This window comes from Falco punctatus, assembly GCF_963210335.1.
Source record: "Falco punctatus genome assembly, chromosome: 11".
NCBI classification, from domain to species: Eukaryota; Metazoa; Chordata; class Aves; order Falconiformes; family Falconidae; genus Falco; species Falco punctatus.
In genome coordinates, this window is record NC_137591.1 from 6,184,300 (window position 1) to 6,204,525 (window position 20,226).

The 20,226-nt window shown below is 42.8% G+C and overlaps 2 protein-coding genes across 2 annotated transcripts in view; one reads left to right on the plus strand and one right to left on the minus strand.

The window, feature by feature from the left end:
* The window catches only part of LOC308071261 (uncharacterized protein), a 398,822-nt gene extending 390,401 nt beyond the window's left edge, over positions 1-8,421 (minus strand). Inside the window, exon 1 of the mRNA XM_080406430.1 lies at positions 6,252-8,421. The gene's annotated coding sequence lies outside the window, so the exon portion shown is untranslated. The remainder of the gene's footprint in view (positions 1-6,251) is intronic.
* A 543-nt stretch (positions 8,422-8,964) lies between these two features.
* Positions 8,965-20,226, plus strand: part of USP24 (ubiquitin specific peptidase 24) — a 64,338-nt gene continuing 53,076 nt past the window's right edge. The window contains exon 1 of the mRNA XM_080406317.1: positions 8,965-9,450. Coding sequence (XP_080262443.1) covers positions 9,145-9,450 — 306 coding nt within the window. The 5' untranslated portion in view covers positions 8,965-9,144. The remainder of the gene's footprint in view (positions 9,451-20,226) is intronic.

Consider the following 20,226-nt stretch of genomic DNA (forward strand, 5'->3'; position numbering starts at 1 on the left):
TTGCAGTCCTGGATAGATTCTGCCCTCCTGGTGGGGATTACCCTTAAATCGGAGCACAAGCTAGAGATGTAGGATCTCTCTGCGCATTTATAAATAGCTCACCTACACATTTCACAGGAGGGCAAATGCCAGTAAGCAGCGTTAACGGCAGCCCCAGCAACAACAATGGCAGCAACAAAAACACTACCACCTTTCTCCAATGTGCCTTTATTTCCAGCATCCATCATACTAATAGGGCCAATTAAAACCTGGAAGAAGCCTCAGGACACTGACAATTAGTAACTGTAGGTCAGGCCTGAAACATGGTCAAGGATCAGTAGATACAAGTCTGTGAAAACAGGCTGGACAAGTTGTATGAACTAAGCACACGACTGGCACCTCTGGTCCCCACCTCATTCTCTCCACAAGCCTGGACCACATCGCATACATTCTCCACACCAGGCTGTGGCCCTTCTCCTGCCCACACACCAGGCAGAGCTTTTAACTTGCTAAATAGTTTCGCACAGATCAGTGTGGGAGAGAGGAAAGGGTTTAAGGCATAAATAAAACAAGCCCAACCTGGCCAATGGAAGGAAAGAGATTCATCACTATTAAATCACATTAGGATCAGCATACTGTGGTCAGGACTCCCAGCGTTAGGGATGTGTTGCAGATACAGGCTGCGCCACTTGGCTGGACCCCATTATAAGACGAACACCTAGGTAGCCACAACCTTCACTGATTTGCATGATCAAGTACAGTGAACATGTCCTCCACCCTGTATCCCAGCCAAGGCCCACTCTTGAGTGTACAGATGAAACGAACTGGATCACTGACCCACACCACAACAGCAGGAAGTGACTGCTTTATAGGCTGTGAGATGGCACCTCTTTGTTGCAGTGGAGTTCCCACCCCAAATCCTACAAGTCAGGAAGGTTTTGCTAGGTCATTGGATAAGCACCATCTCCAGCAGAACCAGCTCATATGCTGCTACTGGTCTTACTTCCAACACTACAAGGAATTTAGCCAATTTTAAGCAAGTAAGTTTTAATTCTTGTGTTGTCTCCGCTTTTTCCTATTTGTCACTGTTAAAAAAAAAAAAAAAAAAAAAAACACAACTGTAAAATACAGGAAGTGTTTTCAGCCCTGCTGCACACAGAGCACCCCTCTTTCCACTGAGGTCTCTAGCTTTGACAGAATCAACCTCAAATTAAATAAGATCCAGCCTGGCCAGCAAAAGGGGACTTTCTGCTGGAGGACAGGATTCATCACTGCTCAGTAACGTTAGGATTTACAAAGCAGTAAGAACCCACAGCACCAGTGTACGGATGCAGTAAACAGCCCCTACCCCGTAGTTTTTTAAAAGCAGCAGCCAGACAAATGCAACAGGGAGAAGAGAAGGACACACGTAGTCTTATGGAAACTGCCATCTTGTAGGAAACAGAACGTTTGAGGATTGGGGACAGCAGTAGTTTATTTCATGCTTTTGAGAAAAATCACGGATGTACTTGTGATAGCAGCGTACAGGCAGCAGAGACTGCAGCATTTGTGGAGTAATGACAGCCTTGCACAGTGTAATGCAGCATTTAAAAATAGGGGAAGTTGTTGCTGCAGTATAGTAGCAGATCAAAGGCTGGGAGCACCCTAGGAGTGAAAGGAGTAGCTGACAGAGCTGATACATGGGTGTGACTCAGCCCTGAAGCACCTTGCTGGTGAAGATAGCCTTCAAATGAATCACTGACAGATCAAATGCATTGTGAAAGGGACAACATGGCTGTGCGTGCCAGCAGGCAGATGAGGCAGGAGAAATCCAAGGCTTTAGGCTCTCACAGCCCTGAAGAACCTTGTGTTATTTCTGCAAACTTAAGCTTTGTGTTTGAACCAAAATAATCACGGGCTTCCACTTTCCCTGTAGTCCCACCTGCGGATCCCTAAGCACAGCACTGAGGCCTTCCTCAGGCATGGAATGGCTGCTGCATCTCACCCGCAGCTGAGTTTCAGTTTCAGCTGCCCTTTGGTCTGCACTTCATAATCTGCATGAAATGACAGAATCTGCCTCAATGATAAATTGATAAATCCTGTCCAAATGCAACTGAAGCAATGGTAATGTTAAAGAAACTCGAAAAGGGAAACAGGTTCTTCCATCATAGCCCCATGCCTAAATACCCCCAGATTTTTAGTCAGGATAGTAGTTTTCACTGCTCCCACCTCCAATCTCCTGCATAAGGCTATTGGTGCCAAGCAGCTGCAGTGCTCTAGTACAAAATCCTGGCAGCAGGAATACAATTTTCGTTTCCACATCACTGAGGGCAAACAAGGTTGTGTTTTGATCAGGAGGTAGAGGTGCCTCAAGAGCAGGAGAGGAGTTGTGGACCAGTCTTTAATATAAATCAGGTTTTTGTGCTAATTTAAGCCCAACACCACACAAGCCTGTGTTGCTGCGGAGCAGCGTACAATAAAAAATAAAAGGCACCAGATCTGTAAAATGGTTTCCATTTGGTGATTGTCTCTCCCTCAGCAGATTCATTCCTACCTATTCTGTTTCACTAATTAGAGCTTGAAAAATCCTCCAGCTTCACAGACTTGTTTCTCAAGCTTCGATGCAAAATCTAGACAATGAGAAACTGAAGAAGCAGGTCTTGTTTTAAAGGTCAAAACCTAATTCAAAAGGAATCTGCACAGGGCAAAAAGCCAGCAAGGAGTTCCCTGTTGCTCTATCACATTGCACCACATTTCAGCCTACACCAGGGGAACGGAATGCCAGCTGCTTTTGTTCCTGCATATCAGATACACGCGCACTATAGAGAACAACCTTCACCCTCAGCATACTGCATGTTACTACAGGCACTGTCACTGCACTGCCCTTAGCTAGTCCATAAGTTGAGTATATCCCATCAGCATTGGACTCACTGTACTGCTTCCCACCTGCCTAAACAGTCTCCATGCTGTTCCCCTCCACAGTCTCTTGCTTGTTTGCAGTGAATTCATACTCCTGTTCACAGCTCTACTGATTATAGCATTTACAGACTGCAAAGTCTGTAAACTGCAAAGTCTGTAAATGTTGGATTGGTATCACAACAGCCATGACATGCAAACAGAGCATCATACCCCATTTCCCCTCCCTACAGCAGCATGTTACTGTCAGTGGCTCTGTATCACAGGATCAGAAGGATCCCTGAGAAGGGATCAGCAAGAAAGGCTGGGACAATTTGAGGACAAAATAAAAGCACCCAAAGGCTACCCTGTAAAACTGCGTGGTGTCTCACAGACTTGTTCAGTGTAACAAGAACACCAGAAGTTTCCATTTCAGATTGTTTCACTTCTAAAATGTCCCTGCATGAGTTTGGCCCTGCACCAACTGAGCTCTATAGTCTACTACTACATCAAGCTTCCTCAGCTAACTTGGCTGAAGGATAGAGCAAGCACTCAAATGCCTGCCTGGGTGGGTCTCTCAGGGTGCTGCTGCAGCTTCACACTGAAAATCCTGTTTGTGCTGTTACTCCCCTTTGCCAGCAGCTCAGCCAGAGCCACTCCAGCATCAGAAATAATTCTGTCATTACAGTTCATCTGATACTGAAGTCACATGTCAACATGTCATTTATCTAAAACGACAGAAAGAACTGTAACCAACATAGGGAGAGAAACGATCTTTATAAGAAGTAATTTTACCTACAACCACACATTAAAAATGGATTAGTCATAACTGCAGGTTTTTTCAGGGCTCTGTTCCAAATGTGGTTCTATTGAATGGCTTCACTCTGCATTTCTGCATCTTAACGCTTTCAGCTTGTTCTAAAATTCAGACTTAGCTCTCCATTTCCACATCTTATGAAGCTTGTTTCAGGAAGAATAAACAGCCTCCTTGCAATTGTTTCGTTTTCCAGCCCAGACCTGTAGAGATGTGTTGTGAGACCCACAAGACTGTCTGAGCTGAAGAGCTGAAAACAAAACCATACAGTGAAGCAGAGAGGGCAGATTTGCTCAGCCCCTGGAGTCAGCTGTTCTCTACTTTCAGTCATGTTTCCCTAAACATACTGTTCCACTCTTTTTATGCTCACGTCATGCTGCTTTCATTCAAGGGAAACAGTATGAAACTTCATTTTTGTATTCAGGAGGCCAATGGGTACTCAGCTTCTGCTGCAGAAAAAAATGGCCACAGTTCAGCTCCTGTTCCCTTTGGACAGTAGCATAACAATGGGGACAGACTTGCTGGAAGAGACACATCAACACCGCAGGATCTGTTCACCTTTCTTATTCCCTTCAAGCCCCACCACAGTTTGTAGCAGTTCTAAAAAATAAAACATGTGGAGGAGCTAATGATACCCCTCCATACCCCTATCAGGCTTGTTAGATACCCATCTTAAAAGCACTGTATTAGAGCTAAATATTGTAATTATGATTACTAGTGTACATGAGTCCCAGCTTGAAACCAAGGTAAACTGCCTCTTTGCAAATCACTGCTGACAGCAGGCTTTGCCTTGGCAGTTACCCCAGCACAAACCTCCTTTCTAGCTGGCCAAAAGCTGTGAAGGCAACAAAATTCCCTAGTGCAGACAAAGTCTAAAAGTATACTGCAGTAATCTGTCAGCTGGTGCTCATGAATAGATTCACACACTTGTATCTACTAAAATCTTTGTTTTATGTGAAGGTGCATCTGTGTATCTACTTTATTATCTGTCCATTGCAACTGTACTTTTCAGGGGGGTTACATGGTTCTTCACTACACAAATGCTTTTAACCCCTCTGCTAAAGGCAACCAAACACCATTCATCAATATCTACATATGAGAAATGTGATTTTCAGTAATTCAGGGGGGTTTGCACACCTGGTCCCTGAGGCACTTTCTCAAAACCTACCTATTACGTTTATCTATAAATAAAGCACAAGCAGGAAACTGGAAGAGACTGGGTGGGACAAGGAGCAAAAGGAAGGAAGGAAGGAATGATAAAGTCATTCCAGAAAACCTAAATTAATTCTTTGCAATACTATACAAAAGCTGGGTTCTGCAATATCTCACCTACTCTTTCTTCAGCTAGTAAAGAGTTCCTTTGCCTCAACAGCCAGCTATACTAAAAAACAAGTGTCTTGCCCATCCAAACCATAAAATGAGGGAAACTTTCGTAAACATGTTCTGCCTGTCAGCACTTGGTATGTTTAGGGGTACAGCGACAAGATACTTCTCACCAGCAAGTTACCCTCTTTCTTGTCTCCATTGGGCGATAAGATTTCCTGCAAAACAATACTGTTTGCTTTGCTGCCTCTTCTGTTAACCTAATTCAAGTCTACAAAAAGCATTCACCCTGCAGCCTGTGAAGAGTGTTTCTGTTCATCTGGCAGAGAGGACAGAAGCCTCTTATAATCCTGAGATCCAACAGTATTAGGTGCCTAATCCCAGACCATCAACACCAGCAAGAAAATGAGAGTTCTTCCCCTCCAAATGAAGGAGCTGGGTTTCATACAGGCTCACACATACTCCTCATTCATGCAACAACTGCAAAGGAGTTTCTTCTAGCTACTGTAATTCCAGTTTTCATACAACTCCTTCTATGCTTATATACCATATATGGTGGAGCCCTGTAATTAAATTTTGTCCTGATTCCCCATATATAGTCATTATTTATAAAAGATCTATGAATGGTAAGTTTTAGCATGTACTAAGCTTCCCTTGGTGATATAATCCTGTGGTACTTCTAACAAAATATGAGAAAGATACTCTTCTGACCCGAGTAAACCATATACATGAAAACAAAAATTTAGTGGCAACATAATAAACTTTAAATTCCCTTCTATCAAAGTCTCTGAGTATATATATAGTGTATATATAACAATCGTGGCTGGGAAGGTACAACAAAAGAAGGAAACAAAATGACAGTCACAAAGGGTGTTTTCTAATTACATCTGAGATTTTGGTTGGAATTCCCCAACAGCTGTAAACAACAAGGGAAACCTCCAAGTTCCACAAGCCAGAGAGTTACCTCTTAGGTTGGCTGCAGTTTATATTCCACCAGAACAATACAGCTGTTTCTCTTTGAAGGAAAACACTGCATTCACTGTTTAAATAGCAAGAAAGCTGTAAACACAGCTTTAAAACAGGCTTATGAAGAAAAGCATAAAAGCATTTTCAGTTAAAAAGACAGATTAACCAAATACTCCTCCTGTAACATCTCTGCAGAAGTCATCGCAATTCTCCATCAAACTCTATTTTTAGGCTACCCAGCAACACCACTGCCAACCCAAAAAGCCAGGTTTGATGTCACAGCATGACCACTTACCAAAACAGTTGTTTCTGTTCAAAAACATCTCTTTTCTGTAACACAGGGGTTTCTTGTATCCAGATTCGCTTCAGGATACACACATGATGCACTCTGTAGAAAGTAACTACCTTCCATAAAGTAACGTGATCAAATAGCTAGTACATGTGTCATATTAAGCTGGCAACTACACAGGCACAAACTCCAAGTTATCCAAAGGCAGATTTTGAGGATATTTGTTCCCCATTTCAATTTCTTTCCTTCCCGTGTCTCCTTGCACCTCCCGGTGCCCCATACCGAAAGCCTCACTCGCTGCTTTTCTTGTTCTCAGTTAGACAAGTTTGCCATGCTTCTCCCTGCAACTGTTCTTGAAGTAACAACACATGAAAAACATTTGCAAACTGGGACTTCCAGGCTGAACACCTTTTAGAAGTAGACGCAGCCATTCCTTCAGTAAGCTGGAATGTACGGTCTTGTCCTTTAAAAGAGAGAGGCTGTCAGGGAAGTCTGTACAAATCGAAGTACAAAAGTGAGGTACCCCTCACCAACAGTTATGTTGAGCTGCTGTGTCCAGGTCTTAACCTTACATATTGGTAAATCCAAAACCTTTTGACGACAGCTGGACTATAGACCATAGGTAACTTAATCGTAAAGCATTATCCTCTTTCTTAGTCACCTGGGATTACAATCAGTTCCTCCATTATTTTGGGGTTGTTTTCATTAGTTAGCTCAGCACAAGTTTACAGGAGCTCTTCCTTGAAATAAAACCTGAAAGCAATAATGACATCTAATAAAATACCTTACTTTTTCCTACAAACGTTTCTTCCATTACTAGGGGAAAACGATGCCATCTGACTTCATCAGGCTGTGAAGATTAAACCGTTATTTATAATATGCTTCAAAAATAAGAAAGCATAATGTCAATGTTGGTCACATGAGTAAGCAGTGAGTCAATTTTCAGCATATTAATTTAACGCATTTGAAGTGCTGGAATGTTTCTGAAGCCTGACAAGCCTGAGCCAGAACAGTTTCTTTTATAATTGGAGATCGGCGTTAATGAAAGACCTTCCTTAGATCCAGAAGCTGAAGTTCAGAGTCATATGCCACTACCCCCATTTCACTGAATGTCAGCCTACAGAAAAAAAAAAAAAACAACACAGTGATGAATGAGCAAGATGAAGCTGTGATTACCTTTTGGGTCAGTATATAAGCAACATGAGATCGCTGGTGGCATACTGCAATCTAAAAATGAACCCGAAACCTTGCCAGTCCAACTGACAGATCCATCAGTTTTCTTCTTTCTACAGACAAACTCAGGTGCAGAGACAATGAGCTTTGAATGTTCAGGTAGGTTAGACACCTAAACACTGTTGAGTGTCCCCTACACTTGATAGTTTCCATTATGCTGAATGTGATTTGTATCCAAGACTGCAGACAGCTGTTTCTAGATTCCTGACCCCAGCACTTTCAGCAACGTCAGCCATTGTTAATACAAATTGGTTTGCCAGAAAACACAAGCCTTAAAAGACAAGTACGTATTTGCAGACACCAGCACTGATCTTGACAAATCTTTGATCTGTTTCCTCCTTCCTCCTCTTCTCTGGATGTAGAGAAGACATCGTTAAAATGAGATGATAAATTTTGCCTGGGAGATTGCCAGGAGATCCAGATCTACTAATTTCATGCAGTACCAGAGTTCACTAAGCGGGTTTAAGGAATAGATACAACTTATTTTCTGCTGTGGGCACTATCAAGTTTTAAATATTTATTTTTCTTTTGCTATCCAACCGCACTCTGCTTCCTTTTGTACAGATCTGTGTCAGTTTGCAATGTTATACACTTGAAGAACACAGTTCTACAGAGAAGCAGGCTGGAAGGGCAGCACTCCGCCTGCAGTCAGCCAGCAACCCCTCAGTGCGCTCGTGTGACCCAGGACCCCTGCCCGGGCAGGCCCCGAAGGCCGCCTGGCCCCTCCAGCCCCAGGCCCACAGCCCGCTGCCGCCAGCAAGCACAGGCAGGGCAGGACTGGGCTTCGCAGGAAACCCTCCCGCCTCGGGGGACAGAACCCGGGGGACAGAAACCCTCCCCTCGGCGCCTCGGGGGACAGAAACCCGCCCCGAGGTGAGGGGACAGAAACCCTCTGAAACCCTCCCTGAGGTGAGGGAACGAAAGCCGCCCCGAGGCACCCCGGGGGGGACACAAACCCGCCGCGAGGCACCTCGGGGGTCGCCTGCCCCTGCCGCGCGCTCCCTGACCACAGACGCTGACGGCTGCGCGAGCCCCTTCCCGCCTTCCCTCGGCCTCCCCCTGCCCCGGGCCTGTCGTCTCTCGCTGTGGGGACCAGCAACCGCTCCGCCGGCCGTGCCCCTGAGGGACCTATTCACCACCGTAATTAAAGGAGGAGCTATGGGCAGACTGGCCGAACGACCAGCGGCTCGGCTCACCGCTGGCGGGCCCCACTGCCCAGGAGCGGCCCTCAGCCCCGGCCAGGCCCCGCCAAGGCCCGGCCCGCCCCGCCGACCAGGGTCCCATTCCCCGGGCAGCGCCGCTCCCCCTCACGTGGCCCTCCCCGGCCACGCCTACCCGCTCCTGTCGCTATGCCGACAGCCCCCCCTCCCCCCCGCTCCGTTCCATTCATGCCTGGGCCGTACCGCCCCCACGTCACGTGACGCGGGTCCCGGCGTGCGCTCCCCAGCCGGGCTTCGCCGCCGCTTCCGGGCGGTAGGGCGGGGCGGGGGGGGCGCGCGTGTGAGGGCGCGCGCGGGGGGGCGGGGGCGGCCGCCGCGGCGGCGGCTGAGGGGAGAGGCGCTCCCGTCAACATGGCGGCGCGCGGGGCGGGCAGCGCCTGAGCCCGGCGCCCCTCGGTTCGCGGCCCCCTCCTCCCCCCTCTCCCCCGGCCCGGCGCGGCGCGGCCATGGAGAGCGAGGAGGAGCAGCACATGACCACGCTGCTCTGCATGGGCTTCTCGGACGCGGCCGCCATCCGCAAGGCCCTGCGCCTGGCCAAGAACGACATCAACGAGGCCGTGGCGCTGCTTACTAACGAGCGGCCCGGCCTCCACTACGGCGGCTACGAGCCCATGGAGAGCGGGCAGGGCCCGCCGGGCGGGCACGGCTCCCCGGCCGGCGGGCAGGGCCCCCGCGGCGGCGACGGGGACGGCGGCGGCGGCGGCGGTGGCTTCGACCCGCCGCCCGCCTACCACGAAGTGGTGGAGACCGAGGTGAGCTGCGGCCTGGGCCGCCCCCCGTCAGCCTGGGGGCCGCTGGTGCGGGGGGGCGGCGGCGGGGCCTGGCGCTCGGGTGGGTGCCCCGGGGGTCCGGCTTCGCCGCGGCCGCCTGGGCTGGCTCCCGGGCTGCGCGCCGCGGCTTTGCCTTGCGATCGCTGCGAGGTGGAGGGCACCCGGGCTTTCCCTTGGCATTCCAGGAATGCGGGGCTGCCGTCGGGTGTTTTTTTTCCCCTCTGCCCCTCTTGTGCCTGCTTGCATAATCCGACTGACTAATGACCGTACTTTTTTCTAACTGCACAACGTGAGGGAAAGTGCGGTCTGGGTGTTACTTTACAGACGGTTTTACTTGGGTAAGCTACACATAAATTCTGAAATAGGAATGCAGTGAGCTTGGATATTTTCAAAACAAAGGCTTTAACTCATACCTTAAATTATAGCTGTGTTCTAAAATAGACCTGAAGTAGGTGAAGTGCTGGAAAACACCGGCCTCTCCCCGATTCTCTCCTTCCTCCTTGTCTGCATTTTTCTCTTCCCCCCCTTTTCGACAGCTCTGAACTGCTCAGCCAGCAGATACACTCGTGGTGCTTTTCCTGCCGCCTAGAACAGCCTTGTAGCGCTACCTGTAAAGCCTTTTCCTCCTCCAGGTCTTTTTTTCTAAAACTTCCCACAGTGCTCATATGAAAAGAGCTAAAGGCTATGGAACTCATGGGGATGAGAACTGAAGAACAGCCCTGCCGGGCGGTACCAGAGGGCCACCTTGCATGGTCTCTTGTCTCAAGAAGTGGGCGATGGATAGCAGACACCTAAACGTGTGAATAAAACCAGGGAAGCTAGTGTACCCTCCCAGGATTCAGTGAACAGTATCCTGAAGATTTCCAGTGCCAGAAGTGTATCTTTCTGTGTACAGTTGTGTATGTATCTATAAATATGTACAAAGAATACACGTGTGTATCTTCCTGTACATAGCCACGCTTGTGCAGATCACCCATATCTGTAGCCTCGGTATATTGAAGTCCAATCTTGCAGAATAAAGATACGTGATCCTGTTCGTTGAATTAACTGGTTTAGATCCTTAGCTCCTATAGGCTGATGATGTATGTTTGTGGGGTAAGGTGATTTGTGGAATGGCATGTGTGCTCTGCAGAAGAGGAGTCACTGTTTAACTTCACTGGTGGAAGCAATAGGGAACTGGTTTCTAACTTTTGTCTTTAAGAGTTGGGGGTGAAAGAGAGTTCTCCTTGTTTGCATTCAGATCTCTGTAGCCACCAAGAGGGTGGATTTTCCTATCAGATATGGTGTTGGTTGGGACAATCTGGGTTGTCAGTATGACATTTCAAGAGAAGCTGTCAGTGTAAACTCCAGAGAAGCACTTTTTTCCCCCCTCTTGTTCCTATGACAGATGACACTTTGACAACTCTGACTAAGAGGACTTTTCTCCCTGTTATTTCAGCTTGTATGTCTGATCAAACTTACACTTCATGGTTTCCTTTGCCACTCATGTTCTTGTTTGTTTTTACTTGTGTTCTTGTTAACCCACAGGAGGGAAACCAAAACATTTCAATGTAGGCAAATGACTGCACAAAGTAGACATTTCAGAAGGATTGCAGTATCTCGTTACTTGAAACTTTATATAAATTCAGACCTCAATTTTGTAATTGGCTTCATTTCCATATGAGCATCTGTCAACTGCACATGTATGCAAAGCAGTATTTTTGTAATGTGAGGGTTATACCTGCAAAACTCTTTTAAGACTTAGGATTGTTGCCTGTGCTTATTTGTCTCATCTTGCAGTACAACCTAGCAGCTTTTGACATGTATTTTGTAAAAGGGAAAAATTATATATGAGCAGTTCTTGGGTTTTTTTATTCTTCAAATATAATTTAGAACTACATTTAATAAATACAGCTATTACTTAGGTGGTTAATCAGTAAGTAGCTTTCTATTCAGTACAAGCTTATGACATATGAAGCTGTACAGAAAGGCATTGCACTAATAGCTGTATTATTCATTGTAGGCATATACATTATGTTGAAACATATTGTACGCCATACTATCTTGTGATAATTCAGACGTTGTTTCTGTTTTTTTCCCTCTCAGTATCATCTCTCTTTCTAACAACTCTTAAGAGTGTGTATTCCTCCTCATCATAATATCAGTTTTAACTTCTATTTAGTGGGGAGGTAGTGGCATGTTAAGTTTTCGGTTTTATTTTTGGATTTTATATATCAGCAATGTACATGAACATATAGATCAAAATAGCACAATTAATAGAAATTTTCCCTTAAATAAAATTTTCTGGTCTAGTAATCTTCTTCATGAACAAAAGACAGGATTAGATTTTTTTTTTACCTTAAAAATAACAGGAAAGCTGTAGTCATTCTCAAAGACGTGTGTGTAACAGGTTTGTACTTCCTATTTACATTCCTTTTTTTTGGCTGAGTACAGTTACCATGCATATAAGAATAGATTTATGAAAGATTAAACATTTTACATTTTCCCTAATCAGTAATGAATCTATTATGTTTGCATATGCTTATTTGGTTTCTATTACATAATGTTAGAATCCCTTCTGTTCAGTAAGGGTGTTGATCAAAGAAAGACTTGTCTGTTGGTTTTCTTTGAGAATAACACAGCAACTAGATATATAGCATACTAGTGAAGATGTGTTTTCTTTAGATAAGGTGGCAAAACCAGCGTGAGTCCTCTTTCAGTGGTCCAGACTGCTCATCTTCAGGGGTGCCTGGAGGCATTACAGAAGCCTGAATTTGGAATAATTGGCCCAGCAGCAAGACAGCTGCTATGAGCTCACCTGACATGTGCCCTGTGCTTTCTGTGTGAGACCTGAGATGAAGTTGTACATAAATTCATTTTCACAAGGGCTAAAACTTCGGTTCCAGCAGGCTAATGTCTTCCAAAGAGCGTGCAGCTGATTCAATTTTAAGTTAATAGCTGTGGTGCACTTGTGGAGTTGATACTGTTAGCATGACCATGCTTAACTCATTAAAAGAAAAAGGGCAGGCAAACTTGAAAGTACAAAGGGGGCTTAACATTCGTTTGTGCAGCCTTCCTGAAATATCAAGAAGTTCAGTTTTAGGTTCACAGTTGGTTTCAAGTTCTACCCTGTGTAGTACCAAACCACTTTGACAGGCTGAGATCACCTGCTTTTGCAAAAGGTAACTTTGCCTGTTTGACATAACTGCTGTTTATGTCTGTTGGCTGAAGTAAATCTGGTAAGTGCATTTTGGCAAGAATCCGTGTTTATTCCTTAGGCAACATACAGACTTCTACGGTGTGATTCTTTGCTGAGTGGTGGGAGTGGAAAGATAGTATACTCATCTTTTCATATGACTGACAGATAAGCTGATGAACTGCCACTAAATCTTTATAATTTAAGATAAGACTATAAATGATTGTGATGACAATGTCTGTCACTGTGTCCATGAATTGCCATGAGTGCCACAAGTGCTGACTTTCACCAGTTGGGGAGTAATAGGATGGAGGTGAGCAGGCTAAAATGAATGTGGGGGTTGTGACCAGAGAACTTAAAATTGTGGTAAGGGATAGGAACCCACTTACACTAAAAGTATGGAACATGTAACAATGGTTTGTATAACCTTTACTTAAATAATTTTGATTTGTTTTTAAACAGCTTCTGAGAGTCATTACTATGACCCTTTGGGTAAATTGTGATGAACAGATTATGTTACCTTCTGGCTATTCCTGTCTCCTTTAGCATGTGCTCTTTTGACTTTTTTTTTTTTTTTTTTTTAAGTTGAACTGGATCAAAAGCTCATATACGCCACATTTTAGTAGAGAAGGTTTATAATAAAACTTGTCCAGGGTTGCTTTTGAGGTGCTGTTTGATTTCAGAGAAGGAGGTTTTGCAAAAGAAACAGGACAGCAACTGTAGTAACAGTGCCAGAAACATTCTCACTAGTCATGCTGCAGAACTATTGTGTTCAAAGCCCTATCTCTCCTCATTATTAGCGCTCCGTACTGAAAGCAGTTCTACCACAGATGCGATTCGTCATGGTGGGTGTGTAACTTAACCTCTGTTTTAGCTTGTGAAGTTTTTTGATCCTTGAATGGAAGGAGCTGTATTTATTTAAAGACAAAAATGGTATTTAGCCTTCAAGCAAATGAGATGGATTTCATGCTGTAATTTTATAAATTTAAAGTCAATCTCCTGTCTTGTAAGTAGTGTTGAGCTTTGCAAAAGTGAGTATTTCTGGCATTCTCATGTGGAAGTTTTACAGTGTGGCTTGTCTAGGAATTGGCCTTGTAAAACAATTAAGCAATCAAATAAAGCTCTGTGGTGGATTCTGGCATTGAGTCCCTGGCTGGATGCCATCAGAATGTCAAGTGGAATTAGTATTTTAGCACTCCTGGTTTTCAGCATCGCTGTTTTCCAAAATTAGTGCCCCTGGTGTAGCACCTCTTTTTAGATTCTAGTTAAGTTAATGATTTCTTGGATTTTGAAAGGAAATACCCTGGTTTTCATTCTTGATATAACACAGACTAACAGAGATGCTACATGAAGCTAAAGAAAATAGGGGCAATACTGAGAGGTGCAGTTGGTTAATTTTAAATGTAAGCTTTGTTTCAAATAACTTATGAACTCATTGCCATGTAATTGTTAGAGTAAGCTTTGGATTGAGACAAGCACTTTATAATTCCTGTTTCACCAGTGAAGGTGATGCCTTTGGGGTCAGTGGAGGTAGGACACAACTCTGTATAGCCAACTTCTCAGCTGGGCAGGAAGTGTCTTTGGTATAATGTTCTCTGGAGGCATTTTCTGGTCATCTTCCCAGTTTACAGTGCTATTCTGTGGCAGCTGTTTAATAAGGAAGTGAAATACTGAGGAAGAATGAGAATAAAAACAAATTAGCCAGTGTTAGAAGTTAATTCCAGCAAATCATTTGGATTGCTTTTGGATTAAGGAACAGTAGCTCTTTGTATGAGAAGGGCAAAGATAGAGAGGAAGTGCCTGTTTCTTTTGTAAGCTCTTATTTTGGGAAAAAAAACCCACCCATGTATTTGTGCTGCCATAGGAATAGTCTTTGGTATGTATGTTTCAGTTATGCTTCACGGGCCAAATTAAAATTAATTAAAAAAAGCCAGTGTGTTTCTTGCTGCTTGATCTTCCTCCTCACTGCTTTACACCAGTTCTGGCTTCTCTTGTTCTGATGCCCAGTGGGGCATTTAAAGACTTTTCATATGAGTTAATAACAGTTTTGTAATTATACATTGTAGAACTTGATGTCAAACTTTTTGTCAGCTGCTTTGTCAGTTCTAGTTTCTGTCTCGCTATACATCAGTATGCATCCATAGAACAGAAGTATAGATGAGCGTTTAGCAGTGTTACTGAATTAATTCTCCCTTCCAGAGCCTGACCTTTGGTCACTAAAATGTTTAATACTTCAGTGTTTCTGCATCACTTCTCTATTAATGCCTGGTGTTTTGGCACAGGGAGATAGAAGTATTGACCTAAAATTAAGTACTGAAATAATAAACATTTGTGATTCATTGTTTTATTGTATTAAAGCACAATGTTTATCTGATACCGCACAAAGTTATTTTGAGTTATTTGGAAATAAGCATGGGGTTTTGTGCTTATGAAAACTCAAGGGTTGGGAGGAATTACGGTATCAACTCTGGCTTTTGTAGTTACACTAACAGAGTAAGTTTTTTAAGTATATCCACAGACAATACTGAAAACACATGCAAGATAAGTGTGTGTTTTCCTTGGTTCCTTATGAATGGCATTCTTAACAGTGCTTTCCATGACCTTTCCCTCGCCTACAACTAGTTATCAAAGATATATTGCCAAAAGTGGTTGTAACAAATCTGTCTACTGCAGATTTTGCTGAATACTATGGTAACAGTAATATAAAAGAGCAAAGATACTCCTTTTATTTTAGGTTAAATTGATCTTTTCATTCAAATGTGATTTATTTTTTTTTCCAGAGCCTTGATTATTTTGTTTTGTTGTAATGCTTAGTACTGTGTTTACCTCTGAGCAACTAGCCAAGTACATTGGGGAATATTGCTTAGTAACATTGCACCATCATCAGGGAGACCAGTATAAGCAATGTTTTTAATCCTGGTTAATGTCTAGCTTTACTGAATGTATTTTTATTTTTCAAATTCCTGTTGTGTTCTTAGGCCCAGTCTTACACAGTTCTTGGTTGTGAGAGGTGGAGTGGCAGGGAGCCACAAGGGTTTGTAGTTGAATTGTTGTAATCCCTTACAACTACTGAGAAGGCAACTACTACCATGCATTCTTTGTAGTGCACTTGTACTCATCTCAGTTAAGATCAGTGTCCAAAACTTTGAGAGAACATTCACTAGATAAATATGAGTTTTCTTAGGATATCTTCGTGGTGAGGTGAGTCCAAATCGGCTTCAGTTAGGTGGAGTCTGTAACATAAGATTTATTTTCCTGTAGTGATAGACTGGTCTCAGTCCTTATTATCATGATGAAATACTAATATTTTTCCTTATTGCAAGGCCACATGTACTTCTGTGAAGCAGTGCATAGTAAAAATTTGACCTAAATACCTTAATTTCTATGTAAAAAGAATCAAACAAAAAAATATGTGTCTCCCTTAGTGGAATGTAAATAACAAAAAGCACTTCTTGCTATATTCAGAAGTTTTGCATGCAGAGTTTTTTTCCTGGGGATGAAAATGCAAGAGCACAGTGCTGTGTCTGTTTACGACTTCAAACAGTTAAAAACTGTTACTATACTTTGCAAATAAATGTCTGATTGTCAGTAAAATGTTTGGGAAATCACAGTGGGTTTTCTTATTGCTAAATAAGAAACGTGGAAATTCTATGTATTACACTATTTTCTGAGGCTTACTAATATTGTCATATTCATAACAGGATACCAAGCTTGCTCCTAGTAATGTGGGTTAAAAGAGTTTGATCTGATGGCAAGAAAAGGCAACTGGGAAATACTTCTCAATTTTGGCCACACCTGCCACATAATGTGAGTTTAAAGAAATTCTTTAAGCTCATGGAGTACCAGTTTATAAAAAGCAAGTAGGTTACAGGTATGGAAAATATTGTTATATTTTTTAAAAACATTCAGTGGCATGCTTGGTGTGTTCAAGCATAAGTGCAAGGTGGTAGCTTTGATTTATTTGAAAGTTTTTTAATTCTTACCCCTGTGAGTGTGTTCTAGGTAACAGAATAGCCTCCTTTTAGGATTTAATTAAAAGAAAAAAAAGAATTGACATCCAGGCATGCAAGTAAAAGATGCTTTAATCTGTAGTCTGGCAGGTGGACGGACTGTCAAGTCATGACTTCAGGATTCATAGCTTCTCCCGCAGATTGATGGACGTAATAGATGAGAGAGCAGAGAAGGGCTCTGTCTGTTTTTATGGGTATGTGATGTATTTCTCTTACCTTGCCTCCACCTGAGCATCTTGCAGTACTTTGCACCATTCGCTAGTGTCTGCATCAGCGTGCTGTGACAGAGGGAAGTATTACTGTTGTCACGTTACAGCTGGGGAAGCTGAAGCATTGAAAAATTGATTTCCTTGTTATTGCTCAGTGTATCTGTGATAAAACCTGAAAGGTGGACCTAGAACTCTTAGCTTCTAATTCTGGCTTTAAGCATTATTTTTTCATTATTGCTTTGCAGAGCAATTATGTTTGGTCCAGTTTGCAGGTGCATAGCAATAAAATATGGTTTCTTCTTTTTTTTTAACAATACAGTGAAGCATCAGAAATCTGTTTTCTTGACTATAAATGCTGGTCATTTTGTGAAAATTATTTATTAGGCATGAGGTGAAGGCAACTGGTCTGCTGGTGTCTTAGAAAGTGTGATCCTATTGCTTGTTTAAAGAAACGTGACTTTGGGGGTTCTGTTTCACAAGTTATACTAGATTCAAGAGCACATAATGTGATTTAGCTCTGGTGATAATAAATTCTGTTAGTAGCCTTCTATCAAAAGCATATTAACAAATTTAAATCATAATTTGACAGTAATTTCATTACTAAGACTGCCAATTAGCATCAAAACACTTTCTCAAACTCCTAGTTATTTTATGTGAAGTGACCAGACTGGTGTGGTAAATGTCAGCAGCTTTAGTTAAACAGTGTTTGATGAGTTAATCAGCTGAATACTGCAGGAATACATTTTGAAGCTTTGAACTATGACCTTTGGCAATTAAAGTTAATTCATATTTTACTTTTTGTGTGAGGGCTCATCTTTGTTTTGTGTTAGTTTTACGTGGAAGGTTTTATACTACAGATTCAAAAATGCTTTATTGATCAGATATTAAACAATTTTTGTTTATTCAGCCTTGCAAACAGCTCTAGGAGGTGCCAGGTCCCTGGAGTGAGAATCTTGAGTCAGTGCTTGAGACTGTTCATGTGAGGCTATTTCTTTTGGGAGCCTGTGTGTGTATGTTTAGACATAACTGCATTTTCTTACTTTGAAAATAAGCCAAGAGTCAATACTGTTCGAATGGGGGGATATTTAGGGCTTTTGTGTAATAAGAGATACATCAGAGGGCATGCAAAATTATGTTAAAGGTCTGTCAGCTGCAGAAGGGAGAATAGTTGCAGGATGTGTGATGTGCACCATGATTTCTTATCTCAGAAAATGGTCGATTCTTACAGACTTCTAGGCAGTTTATCTTTGGATGACCAATTGGCCACCAGGAATAGTGGTTTTTTTGCTTTTTACTATTCTATTATTGGAGAATATCCCTACAAATCCTTAACATGTCAGGTGCCAGTCCAGTATTAAGTCTTTTCATCCAGAATTGCATAGTCCTGATGTAGGTCATCATCAACTGGCAGACAGCATTCTTAAGTCGTCTATTTGAGGGGAAGGAGGTGGTTTCTCTGTATGTTTAATAAAATTAAAAAAAAAAACACAACCAAAACAAAACACAAAAGAAACAGAAACCCCCAAACAAACAAAAAAACCCACAACAAACCTAACATGTAATTCCCCAGAGACCCAGAAAACCACTTTTCTGGGAGGCTGACATGGCCCTGTGTACTATTTACTTTCATGCATAGCATACTCTTTCTGCAAAAGCTTGGTTTCACCTGTGGACCCATGTCAGTAGAGTGGGTAGTGACAATTCCTAGCTCCTCAGTTAGGAAGTGTTAATCGTGGCTGTTCAGAACTGTGTTGCATTTACAAATGTCAACAGAGCAAGTAAGTTCTGCAGCCCGTGTGGGTTAGTGAGCCAGTGCAAAATTGTGCAAGAGCTGAGCTGACATTGCACCTTGCTACAGCTGCTAGCTGCTGTTAATAAACCCCTCGCTTTAAAGAGCAATAAACAAATCAATTTAAAAATTGGATGGTGGGCAGTTTGAGTGTTTTCTTGTACAGAAGGACACTAATTACAAAAGAGCAGCAATAAGTCTTTAAAGAGACTGTTACTCATACTAGGTATATTCTAAGAAACAAGACTCATTCTGCAGTAATACAAACTGAGCATAGCAGTAATCTCCAAGAAATGCAGGGTATTAAATTTAGTAAAGGTTTGAAGGGGAATTTGAGTTTTAAACTACCTGGGCATTTATTTGAGACTGTTGCAGGCTTCACCGTAGCTGTGATAGTTCTAAAATTAATAAATCATTTAATTTGGTACTTTCTGGGCAGGGTTTCAGTAGCAGAAAACTGACGAGCAAGAAGACTTGCTGTCTGTAGTGCTATGTACCAAAGATACGCTCCTTCAGTGCAAACAGTTCCCATTGTTACTAGGGCAGTATTCCCAGTACTGCACCCATTGTTATTTCTTGTGTAACGAAAAAAATAATTTTTTAAAAAATCTTTTCACTACATTGTTGGTAGATGCCAACAGCAACAGGCCAGACGTGTCCTTAGTGCAATTTAATATAATGCCTTATTTGTGGAAGCTAAATGTACAGTGAAGAACATATGTTACTTCACTCTTTCCTTATGAATTTCTGTGTTACAGATACTGGCAATCGCTTGTGTCAAAAGAAGAAAATAAAGAGCAGCGTTGCTTAGATGCAGATGAGGAAGCAGAACAAGTGGAGCTTTTCAGCAGCAGTTTAAGGTCTGCGCTGCTATTAGACGGCACCTCTTGAAACTCTCAGTTGCTAACACTAGTTTTATTGAACATGGACAGTTTCCTCCAAGGAATGGAGCGAGGGTAGCTCAGTTACTGTAATCATCTGTTGCAATGTTGCTTTCCTTTGCTACAAGTCTGGGCTGAACTGAAATTGCTGAACAGGTAGCAGTTGGGTGTTTATATTGTACTCCTACCTTTATTAGACTAATCACTGTATCCTGTACTCTTGCTGTAAGGGTTTTCTTTGTAACTGCACACTTATTTTCCACAGGAAGTGGTTTTGTGTTCTGGATGGGTGTGCTTTACAAAAGTTGTGAACCTAACTGTTGTTGGTTTACTTAGTGCAACAGGATATTTCCTAGAAAACTTTTGCTTTCGGTGTCTTTTCATTTAAACCTTTAGGCATATCTTCTCCAAAACTTGAAGTATTTAAACAGGGCATGGTTTGCTAATTACATTAGACTTCCATGCACAGTACTGGATCAAATGACAACAGTTTCAGAAGTTGATATGCAGGTCAGTTAAAGTACAACTTCCCATAATGGCAGACTTAGGACTGAATGTGTGGTAGAGGTTTGGGGAAAGGTAGCACCTTACTTCCCAAACACTGACATGTTGGGGTTTTTTCTGAGCACTATTTTGTGTTCCATTCCTATAAACTTTACTGCTGCTTTCCAGAACATTTAGTAAGTCCAGCCGC